Here is a 12,740-nt window from a genome sequence, read left to right as displayed (position 1 = left end):
TTGCTTTATTAGTTTGTAAACTAGCTTTAAATTACATAGAGAATTACAGCATGTAGAAGATGATAAAAACACATTGTATAGAGATTGTATGCAGATGCTAGGTGAAGAAAAAATTGCACTCTCTCGTAGCACTCTTCCAGCTTTTCAGGAGCAACATCGGAGCTATTTTTTTACGCTAATGATTGTGAGCCCTAACTTTCAATACACTTATCATTGACTTTATATCTCGCCTTTATAGGCTTTGTGCATACACCTGAGCCATTTGGGTGCAGGTGTTTTAAAGCGGGGGTCCACTTCTTGGTCAACCCCCAGTCACCATGTTATTCTCCAACCACCCCCCCCCCTTCTACTCCCCCCCCCCCCCCCCCCCCTTCTACTCCAACAGTAAAATAATAGCAGCTGTACACCTCTCTGGTGTCGGCACTTTACCAGTGGTGTAGACACTGACCCTCACTTCCTCCAGATGTCCATTGTGGCCGATGGAGCGATCAGTGAAGCAGCTGCTGATTTGCCGCAGGAATCATGTGACCTATTGTGACACAAGCCCCGGGAGAGTCATTTCCGACACCGTGTAAATGATCATTTTACCTGGGGGGAGAAACCTAGTGATTGAATTGAAGGCGTTGTGCACTAGTAGCCAAGCCCCTTCTTATTCACATCCCCCCCTCTTTTCTGGATGGAGGTGCTGACATTTCCTGCATGATTGCTTTATGATGTTGTTTTAGTTAGTGATTCATCCTTTGCTGATCCATGGTCCCCACAATAACTTATGATTGTGTTTTTTTAGGAAACAGTCTGGTTTCCCTAACCTTTCACCTCTTGAGTCATAATGGTCTAATAGATCACTTTCACTTGGATATGGTGAAACTGCGTAGATTTCTAGGTAAGCTCTGAAACTTGTCATGATCTACATATGTAAACCTGTCATCAGTTTGTTGGCGTTCTCTACTAATTGGTCAGGATGCTGCAAATAGTGTAACAAATGTGTGTGTATATTTCTGCCACAGCTCTGGTCTCTGTACTTGTTGGGTGGCTCAGTGGTTAGCACTGCAGCCTTGCAGCGCTGGAGTCCTGGGTTCAAATCCCACCAAGGACAACATCTGCAAGGAGTTTGTATGTTCTCCCTGTGTTTGCATGGGTTTCCTCCGGGTTCTACGGTTTCCTCCCACATTCCAAAGACTTACTGATAGGGAATCTAGATTGTGAGCCCCATCAGGGACAGCAATGATAATGTGTGCAAACTGTAAAGCGCTGCGGAATATGTTAGCGCTATATAAAAATAAAGATTATTAGATCACCACCACTGCAGCCAGTTACTGAGCTCAGCAGCTTGTGCTGTGTATAATAGCAGAGCCACTGAGCTCCGTGATTGGCTGCAGCAGTGATGTGCGCTGTACTTGTGACATCGCTTCCCCGGCTCTAAACCCCAGGAAGGTGAATGCCTGCTTTGTATGTTCTATTATATGCATAAGTCATTTGGGGCCATGTTTTTTGGAAGTGGAAAAATACCTTTTAAGGACATGGAAAACTTACATGTTTTTCTTTCTAGCCCTATCTAAGGAAAGACAATGTAGCTATATATTATTAGTGGCTTTTTAATGGCTTCACTTTGGTTGAGCAATGTGAAAAATAATGGGCAGAATAATTTTCCTGAATATTTTCTGTGCCATCCACATAATAGGTATACTAAAATGGCAGATGCTGATGTGCCCCAATCTGCGGTAGCAGTGGGGTGATAAAGGACTCTTCCTCTGCTTTACCAATTAGGTGATGCATTTAATAGTGACCATAGGATCTAAGGGGTTAAATGTCCAGGAATAGCAGATGACACAGGCCCAGCTCCTGGCTCCATTCCGGCAATCCCGTTCATACTTTTAACAAGTGATGGGCTAACCCGAACAGTAAAGTTTGGGGTCCATACGGAACACCTTGTGACCATGCACGGATACTGTACACTGACTTCTCCCGGAAGTTGGTGTTACTGTTTGGGTTCGGCACTCCGAAGATTGGATGTTTCGCACACTGTCATCTGTGACCGCACAAGAAACATCGGCGGCTCTGATCGGCGGTAAGATCGTTACCCCTGGTCAGAGAGCAGCGGTTCCCACGCTGGCAGATGACTGCATGAGCGTATTCAGCATTTTTTTTTACATTATAAATTAAATAATTAGAAAAAAACGGCGTGGGGTCACCCCATTTTTTGACAACCATCGAAGCTAAAATAGACAGCTGGGGAACTGGTATTCTCAGACTAAGAAGGTCCACAAGCGAAGAAAAAAAAAAAAGCAATCTGTACCGCTGCACTACCTGTTCCAAAACACTCGACTTGGGGGTCAACACCGCTGTAAGCATAAGTGCCCGGGCTCTCATTTTCTTCTGTAGTCTGTGCAAAAGAAGAATGAGGGTGGCACTCGCCGTCCTATAAAATCCAGTTTATTGAAACCGTTTAAGGCCACGTTCACACTTTGCGGCGTCCCTCTGCGGGTTCTCCCGCAGCGGAATTGATAAATCTGCAGGGCAAAACCGCTGCAGTTATCCCTGCAGATTTATCGCGGTTTGTTTTGCGATTTCCGCTGCGGGTTTACTCCTATACTATTGATGCTGCATATGCATCAATATGCAGCATCAATAGTAATGTTAAAAATAATTAAAATTGGTTATACTCACCCTCCGATGTCCGGATCTCCTCGGCGCTGCACGCGGCGCTCCGGTTCCAAAGATGCTGTGCCGAGAAGGACCTTCGTGACGTCACGGTCATGTGACCGCGACGTCACCGCAGGTCCTGTTCGCACAGCAACTGAGACTGGACGGCCGCGTGCAGCGCTGAGAGGTGAGTATAGCATCATTTTTTATTTTAATTCTTTTTTTTTTTTTTTTTTTACGCTATTTATTCTTCCCAGGGCCTGGAGGAGAGTCTCCTCTCCTCCACCCCGGGTACCATCTGCACATGATCTGCTTACTTCCTGCATCGTGGGCACAGCCCCATGCGGGAAGTTAGCTGTTCAATGCTTTCCTATGGGTGCAGAATCGCAGCGATTCTGCACAAAGAAGTGACATGCTGCGGGTTTTAAACCGCTGCGTTTCTGCGCGGTTTTTCCCGCAGCATGTGCACTGCGGTTTGCGGTTTCCATAGGGTTTACATGTTAATGTAAACGCTATGGAAACTGCTGCGGACCCGCAGCATCAAAATCGCCGCGGATCCGCGGGAAAAACCGCAAAGTGTGAACGTGGCCTAAGACATCCTCGGCAGGGGAGTCATGTGGAGTGCAATGGATGACGGCCGTTTGGCACAACTGTGCTACGGATCCTTCTACGTGACCCGTAGAAGCGCAGCATGAATAAACGTGGAATAATGTAGGAGATTGTATGTAGATGGCACGCTAATATCATCCATCTAACATAATATTAATCTTCTGTTAATGTTGCATCAGGGGAATCCTAATGTACTTACTTTAATTTTGGTAAATAATATACTGTTTTTGTCATTCATGTTTTTTTTCTTTAGTTATGGTTCAAGAAGACTACCATAGTCAGAACCCCTATCACAATGCAGTGCACGCTGCTGATGTGACTCAGGCCATGTACTGTTATTTAAGAGAACCCAAGGTAAGGAAAGCCTCTGTGACCATCTGGCTGCTCTTCTCTGGTGATTGATCTCTTCAGAGTACCAGTATGTGAAGCATTCCCGGTCTTGCCGCTGTCTAATAGAGCTGGGCTCTCCAGTTTCATCATTATTCTGGAGTAACTTGAGGGTTAGGAGCTGCCGATGAATGCCATCATGCCGATTTTGTGAGTGGTGACTCTCGATGGGCTTTTGCTCCATTGAAATTGGTGTGATAATGGAGGTATTAGGGCATTAGTCGGGATACAGGTCCCTAAGAACTCTAAACTGGACATATTTGCTAACTATGACCATTCAATCAGGGCCACAAGGTTCTTATTAATGACTCTATGTTGAAATGGGGTCTTGTGCTCTTTATCGACATGTATTAAGAGATCTAGAACCATTCAGGTTTGGACCCTTACAGAACGCTGGTATCACTCGGAGCAGACAACAGTGGGGTCACAGTTTAAACAGGTATTCCTATCTCCAAGATCCTATTCAAATATGTCGTAGGTGTGAAATGTAGTATAGTTTTTCAGATTCACTAGGTCACTTGCCTTATGTGCAGGGCATTGCAGTAGCTTAGGTATCCATGGTTACGACCAATGAGAGCTGTGTGTCTGTCAGAGTGGTCGTAACCATGGATCTCTAAGCTACTGCAATGCCTGCACATGAGGCGAGTGACAGAGAAAATCTAGAGAACTATACTACGTATATAATTGGTTATATATTACCCCTTAGTGACAGAGCCAATTTTGTACTTAATGACAAGGCCTATTTTTACAATTCTGACCACTGTCACTTTATGAGGTTATAGCTCTGGAACACTTCAACGGATCCCAGTGATTCTGAGAATGTTTTCTCATGACATATTGTACCTCATGTTAGTGGTAACATTTCTTCAATATGACTTGCGTTTATTCATGAAAAAAGTGCAACATTTTCAAAATATTTGCCAGATTTCAATTTTCAAACTTTTAATTTTTGTACCCTTAAATCAGATATGTCACACAAAATAGTTAATAACTAACATTTCCCACGTGTCAACTTTACATCAGCACAATTTTGGAAACAAATATATATTTTTTTCTTCTTAGGACGTTATAAGGGTTAAAAGATGACCAGCGATTTCTCATTTTTCTAACAAAATTTACAAAACCATTTTTTTTTTTTTTTTAGGGACCACCTCACATTTGAAGTAAATTTGGGGGGTCAATATAACAGAAAATACCTAAAAGTGACATCATTCTAATAACTGTACCCCTCAAGGTGCGCAAAATCACATTCAAGAAGTTTAATTAACCCTTCAGGTGCTTCATGAGAACTAAATCAATGTGTAAGGAAAAAAATAACATTTTACTTTTTTCACAAAAAAATTACTTTGGAATCAAACTTTATTATTTTCACAAGGGTCTCAGGAGAAAATGGAACACAAAAATTTGTTGTGCAATTTCTCCTGAGTACCATTTTATTTTATTTTTTTTTTTTTAACGCAAAATTGGCTGGAATCAATGGCGGGCACCATGTCGCGTTTGGAGACACCCCCACCCCCCTAACACAGCCATAACCCCAACACACCTCTAATCCAAACCCCAATGCCACAACCAACCGTAACCATAACCCCTAACGCACCCCTAATCCAAACTCCAACGCCTCGTAACCGGCCGTGACCCCAGCAGACCATAACCCCAACTGCAAAGAATGGGAAAAAAATACATTTTTTTTTTTAATGTTGGTTAGGTAAAAATAATAAGGGGGTGACAAAGGGGGGGTTTGATTTGCTATATATATATATATATATATATATATATATATATATATATATATATATTTTTTTTATTTTTTATTTTGATCACTGTGATTAATCCCTATCACAGTGATCAAAATGAACCAATAGTTAAAATCCCCTATTGGTGCCGGACGGCAGATCTCTGCGGGCGCATGCACCCGCCATTTCTCTTGCGGAAAAACTACACTGAGGGCTGGGGGACGGAGCCGGAGGGTCCAGGTATGCTGGAGGTATGGGGGCGTGGGGCTCAGGGGACCCAGTTTCTCTCTTCTCTGGTATTCTGTATCATATCAGAGGACTGAGAAATTAATGTAAAATCAAATTTATTTATTTTTATTTTTTTTTGCGATCACCTTTTTTCAGTGAATGATGGTGATCACAAAACTGGGGATGGTAAAAACTGACCTGAATCATGTTCCCTGGGGTCTCGGCTATCCCTTGGTAGCTGAGACCCCGGAGATTTTCCGACGCTGGGAGGCGCCATAACCTTATTTCTCAGCACCATTAAAAAGCGCTGAGAATTAAGTACCCTTAACGGCCGCAGTTAAAAGGCGTATCAGCGGTCGTTAAGGGGTTAATATTAATACACCTACTACATATTGGAATAGGATTGTGATGGAAATGCCATAAAAAAAAAAAACAACTCCACAATATGTTCTGCCATTTCTGAATATTCTCAGAATGTTTTTTTCTCAGTCGCCCATGACAGCACACCACACCAGAGAGAGGGGATCCGCCCTTCAGGGACAGGAAACCTACAGGATAAAAGGGCGGTACCTCTCCCCTGCATCAGTTTGGTTTCCTGTCCCTGACGGGGAACCTTCTGGACGGTACCTGAGAAGCTGGAACCGTGAAGAAGCCTGGAATCCGGAGCCGGCCAGTCCGAGTCCTGGCAGCGGGGAGGCCCCTGCCACGGCTGGTGCGGTGTCCGAAGCCGCCACGGCTGCGACCGACGGGCCGTCAGCGTGAGCGGGAGGAAGTGTAGCCGCCACTCCGGATAGGAGGCTGGGGCTCCCGATACTCTGCCACACTCAGGACGCCGGCATTTCCAAAATGGCGCCGCACCGGAGGTAGTATGTGGCTTCCGGTTCAGGGGCAGCGCTGTAACTAAGGTGTACCAAGATGGCGCTGCCCCGGAACTGGATTGCTTCATTTCCGGGTCCCTGACGGCGCGCGCATGCGCAGTAGCATGACAGAGGGAAAAAAAAAAAAAAAAAAAAAGGACGCTTCCTCCTTCACGCAGCCACAGAGGAGGGGCTATTAAGAAGCGCTCTGTTTAAAAGATGGTGCGCATAGGAAACTCCTTGCTGCATGCCGTCCCAAGCTAATAGAGCCATGGAAGACAGCGACCAGCAGCTCCAGCCGCCGCCGCCACCGCAGCAGCAGCAGCGCCACCACCAACGACCGAAACCGGACGCACAGAAGAAGCGAACCTCTGTGGGCACCCGGAGTTCTCGGTCTGGTAGCCATTCCACACAACGTAGCAAGAGTTCCAGTGTGGTGAATCAGCTACCATCTACGGATCTCTCTCTTCAAGATCCTACCCCTCCTCCAGAACCGGTACCTGTGGCTGCGTCTGATTGGTGAGTGATCTTCGTGAAAGCTCATTTGTTTGTAACTGGGGTCCCTCTTCTCCTTTATCCTAGGCAAGGAAGAGAACGGCAAAAACAAAGCACAGAACCTGCCCATTATGCGATATAGAATTACCGCAATCTTGGGATAAAAAGTTATGTGATTCGTGTATTGGTCAAGTCCTCTGCGAGGAGACACCAAACTTTGCCTCTGAGTTACGCTCCGTAATCAAAACAGAGGTAGAGTCTGTTTTTAAAACCCTTAAAGGAGGAAAGAAAGTCAGTAAAGAAAAACCTAATCCCTATAGGAACTCCGATTCCTCCAGCTCTGATGTCGTAAACTCAGATACACAGGACTCCTCCTTCTCTTCTTCAGATGACGAAAGGGGAGGTCGTCATTGTTTTCCCTTAGACGAGGTTGACGGCCTTGTTAAAGCAGTGAGGTCGACAATGGGTGTATTGGACCCTCGTCCTGACAAAACCGTTCAGGATGTCATGTTCGGAGGACTATGCCAAAAAAAGCGGAAAGTTTTTCCCCTAAATGAAAATATACAAACCTTAATCAAAAGAGAGTGGGAAAAACCAGAGAGGAAAAATGCATCAGTTCCCTCTATTAAAAGAAAATATCCATTTGAAGAGGAATCCTCCTCTTCATGGGATAAGGCTCCCAAACTCGACGTGGCGGTAGCTAAAGCCTCAAAAAGATACGCGTTACCATTTGAAGATATGGGAACCCTAAAGGATCCTCTTGACAAGAGAGCCGACACCTTTCTCAAAGGTGCCTGGGAGTCGGCGGGGGGATGCCTGAGACCGGCCATAGCAGCGGCTTGCACGTCACGCTCCCTTATGATCTGGATTGACAACTTAGAGAAACAACTGAGGGATGGGGTACCCAGAAATAAGGTGTTAGACTCTATTCCCATGATTAGAGGTGCCGCGGCATTTCTAGCCGATTCGTCTGCCGATTCGATTAAATTAACGTCTAAATCTGCAGCCCTCTCGAATGCCGCACGCAGAACCCTGTGGCTCAAAAGCTGGCCAGGAGATTTACAAACTAAACACAAACTGTGTTCTATTCCGTGTGAAGGCAAGTTTCTCTTTGGAGAGACTCTAGACGACATCCTGCAAAAAGCAGGCGATAAAAAGAAAGGGTTCCCCATCCTACCTCAAACGTTCAATAAACGGCCCTTTCGGAGTAGGAAATTCTTTAGAAGAAGACCGCCAAGAGAACAAAACCGCTGGGAAGATGGGAAAAGAAGAGAAAGAGGTTTCCTCTTCGGTAGTTCCCCACGAGATAAGAAACCCCCCCCTAAGTGACATCTCCCCCAGGGTGGGAGGGAGGTTGTCTCAATTCCTCCCGGCCTGGGAAAAAATCACTACCAGCCCCTGGATACTAAATCTAATACACGCGGGTCTTCAAATAGAATTTTTTTCCCTACCCCCCCGACATTATGTAGTAACTTCACCGAGGTCTTCTCCCCAACAACAAGAAGCTCTAGAACTCGAAATCCTAAAATTATTGGACAAAAATGTCATTCTGGAAGTTCCCCCTCTGGAGAGGAAGAAAGGTTTCTACTCCCCATTATTTCTGGTTCCCAAACCAGACGGGTCTTTCCGGACCATAATAAACTTACGGAAACTAAACACTTACGTAAAAAACAAACGATTCAAAATGGAATCAATAAAGTCGACAATAAAAAACCTGTTTCCGAACTGTTTCATGGTAGTTCTAGATCTCAGCGACGCGTATTATCACGTCCCCATCCACAAGAATTCTCAAAAATTCCTCAGACTGGCAGTGGTCATGAAAGGGCAGATAAGGGAATACCAATACAGAGCCCTTCCCTTTGGCATATCAATCGCACCTCGCATCTTCACCAAATTGGTAGCAGAGATGATGGCACATCTAAGGGAAGAGGACATCTTAATCGTTCCATATTTGGACGACTTTTTGATTGTCAGCAGCTCGGCCCAACTCTGCAGTCAGCATTGCCAAAGAGTGATAGACATTTTGGGAAAACTAGGCTGGTTGGTGAACCTTCAAAAATCAAAACTGGAACCAACCAGGGTTCAGGAATTTCTGGGTCTTACTTTGGACTCAAGTTCCCAAGAATGTCGCCTCCCAGTTCAGAAAAGACAAAAGATATTACATCTAGTGTCGGAAGCTTGCTCAAAACCATCCATGTCTCTGAGGAGGGCGATGTCGTTACTAGGGTCCCTCTCTGCTTGCCTTCCAGCAGTTCAGTGGGCGCAGCTCCACACGAGACCCCTCCAGTGGGACATTTTAAAAAACCAGAGTTTACTGAGAGGTCGGTTAGAGGGTCGCATGACTCTAAGTTCGCCTGTTATTCATTCCCTAAACTGGTGGTTAAATCCCACCAATCTATCAAAAGGGATTCCATGGGTAATAGAAAACCCTCAGATAGTAACAACAGACGCAAGTCCCACAGGGTGGGGGGCTCACCTGAACAACAAAGTCGCTCAGGGGGTATGGTCAAGTCAGGAACTCGAGACTTCCTCAAACCAAAAAGAGCTGAGAGCGGTGAATCATGCACTACGTTTTTTCCTAAGAGAATTACAAGGGCATCACGTCCGAATTTTTTCAGACAACAAAGTAGTTGTAGCTTACTTGAATCACCAGGGGGGTACCAGGTCTCAAACACTAATGGAAACTACCTCCGAAATTCTCAGCCTAGTGCAGAACAGTTTTCTATCCATATCAGCCCTACACATAAAAGGGGTAGAGAACCAGGAAGCGGACTTTCTAAGTCGTACCCAACTAAAACAAGGGGAATGGTCCTTGAATCAGGGAATCTTCAAAAAAATCACAGACTTATGGGGCATCCCTGTAATAGACCTCTTTGCAAACAGGCACAACAAGAAGGTGAAAACCTTTTGCTCCTTAGATCCCAGAGGGAATCCTCGGGCAGTAGACGCATTTACGATCCCCTGGACACACACTCTTGCATACGCATTTCCCCCCATCATCCTCATCCCAGCAGTTCTGCGAAAAATCAGGCAGGACAAATCCAGACTTATCCTAATAGCCCCCTTCTGGCCCAAAAGGGCCTGGTTCTCCTGGCTGAGGATGCTATCGATCACAGATCCCTGGGTCCTTCCGGATCTTCCGGACCTTCTGTCTCAGGGACCGGTGTTCCACCCCCAGTCAGAGAATCTCCACTTAACAGCGTGGAATTTGAGAGGTCACTATTGAGGGATAGAGGTTTTTCTAACAAACTAGTTTCTACACTAATGAAAAGTAGAAAACCAGTGACCACAAAAATATATGGTAAAACTTGGCAAAAATTTTTATCCTCCTCCGGGGTCAGGTTACAAGACGGGGTTCCAGTGACTGAAATATTAGAATTTCTACAAAAGGGGTTAGACCTGGGCCTTTCAATAAGTACCTTAAAAGTACAAATATCAGCTCTAGGAGCACTTTACTGTGAAAACATAGCAGCAAACCCTTGGGTGATGCGGTTTATCAGAGCAGCCGCAAGGTCTAAACCTGTAACAGTAAAAAAATTACCAACTTGGGACTTGAACCTGGTCTTGTCAGCCCTGACAGAACCCCCGTTTGAACCTGTAGAGTCAATACCTCTTAGGATTCTATCACTTAAAACTGCCCTCCTAATAGCCCTGACATCGGCCCGCAGAATAAGTGATCTCCAAGCCCTGTCCGCAAACCCTCCCTTTACACAAATCCTGGATGATAAGGTTGTACTAAAAACAGACCCTGCCTATCTACCCAAAGTAGCATCCATATTTCACAGATCCCAGGAAATAATCCTTCCTTCCTTCTGTCCAGACCCTAAAAATAGGAAAGAAGAAAAATTCCACACACTAGATGTGAGAAGGTGTCTAATCCAATATATTAAATCCACCCAACAGTGTAGGAAGGAAGGGTCTCTTTTTATCTGTTTCCAGGGGCCTAGGAAAGGACTCAAAGCTTCTAAGAGCACTATAGCACGATGGGTAACAGACGCAATAGCCTTGGCCTACTCATCCACCGGGAACGCCGTCCCACAAGGACTGAAGGCCCACTCTACAAGGGCTATGGCGACCTCCTGGGCCGAAAGGTCAGAGGTACCATTAGACCAAATCTGTAAGGCGGCCACCTGGTCTTCACCTTCAACCTTTTTCAGACACTATCGCCTAGACCTAGCCTCCTCGTCTGACCTAACCTTCGGAAGAAGGGTTCTACAGGCTGTGGTCCCTCCCTAACCAATATATCTCTGCAATTCTCTCTGGTGTGCTGTCATGGGCGACTGAGAAAGTCATAGTTACTCACCGATAACGGTGTTTCTCAGAGCCCATGACAGCACCTACTTATTCCCCCCCTCATCACGTGTGCGGTGAGCACATTATTTTGTGTGAAGTGCCTTTTTATATAGACACGGTGTTTACCTGTTAAGCAATATGATAAATTGTACTTTTTCTGTTGTTGTAACTAACCTGGAGGACCTCCGATGCTCTGTAAACAAAACTGATGCAGGGGAGAGGTACCGCCCTTTTATCCTGTAGGTTTCCTGTCCCTGAAGGGCGGATCCCCTCTCTCTGGTGTGGTGTGCTGTCATGGGCTCTGAGAAACACCGTTATCGGTGAGTAACTATGACTTTTTTTTTTGGGGGGGAGGGGGGGGGGAGGGGTTATATTTTGTGGTTGTGTGAAAACTAAATGCGCTAAACTGACCCATGTCCCATAATAATGAGTCTTGTTACTATTTACTTGAGTTTCATTCAAAACATCTGTTCTTTCCATATATGTTCTGTCACTGTTTTCACAGAGAGGACACGTACCCCATTATGATATATGGAGTTTTTCACAAAAAAGTTAGACATGTCCAGTTTTTTTTTTTTTTTTTTTTTAATGCTAAAGGCTCGGCTCAAAATTACCCTAGTCTATAGGTTTCTAAATAATCACTGATGGCGCCTCCGTGATTCGCATTATAATGGATAGGAGAAGCTTTTGCAATTTTATTTTATATTTTTTTTTCCATACAAGAAAAACGCTGATGGTAAAAAAGAAACAAAAAAACCTGAAACATTTACCAAACAGTCATGAAAATGGATCAAAAACACAGATGAAACATGGGACTGTTTTTTTTGGGTATTCTAAGAATCATTGGTGTCTGAATGACGCCTTAAAGGGCACCTGTCACCCCGTTTTTTTGAAGATGAGCTAAAAATAGCGTTAAATAGGGGCAGAGCTGGGCGTTACATTAGTGTCTGTGTGCCTTTATTACCCACCTATGCTGCCGAAATACCTTTGTAAAGTCGCCGTTTTCTGCTGTCACTCACGCTGGTCTGGTCATATGGGTGTGGTGACAGCGCTGTTTCTCCCCCAGAAACCTGCTCATCATTACGTTGGTGGCGTAGTGGTGTGCGCATGTCCAAAAGGCTAATCCACTGCCCAGGTGATGAAAAACAGCGCGATCTGTGCTATTCAGCCGTTTACCGGTGGGCGCGGCCATCTTTCCTGTGGCCGCGCGTGCGCAGATGAAGCGCTCTGCTGCCCGGGGCTTCAGGAAAATGGCCGCGGGATTCAGCGCGAGCGCAGATGGAGATCGCGGCGGCCATTTTCCTGAAGCCCTGGGCAGCAGAGCGCTCCATCTGCGCACGCGCCGCCACAGGAAAGATGGCCGCGCCCACCGGTAAACGGCTGAATAGCGAAGACCGCGCTGTTTTTCATCACCTGGGCAGTGGATTAGTCTTTTGGACAGGCGCACACCACTACGCCACCAACGTAATGATGAGCAGGATTCTGGGGGAGAAAC

General features: G+C 45.5%; 1 protein-coding gene across 1 annotated transcript in view; it reads left to right on the top strand.

Moving 5' to 3' along the window:
• The window catches only part of PDE7A (phosphodiesterase 7A), a 101,204-nt gene that overhangs the window by 79,092 nt on the left and 9,372 nt on the right, over positions 1-12,740 (top strand). Inside the window, exons 6-7 of the mRNA XM_077270586.1 lie at positions 788-883; positions 3,506-3,606. Of these exons, the coding sequence (XP_077126701.1) occupies positions 788-883; positions 3,506-3,606 (197 nt within the window). The remainder of the gene's footprint in view (positions 1-787; positions 884-3,505; positions 3,607-12,740) is intronic.

This window comes from Ranitomeya variabilis, chromosome 6 (assembly GCF_051348905.1).
Source record: "Ranitomeya variabilis isolate aRanVar5 chromosome 6, aRanVar5.hap1, whole genome shotgun sequence".
Lineage (NCBI taxonomy): Eukaryota > Metazoa > Chordata > Amphibia > Anura > Dendrobatidae > Ranitomeya > Ranitomeya variabilis.
This window is presented reverse-complemented; position numbering and strand designations above follow the sequence as displayed.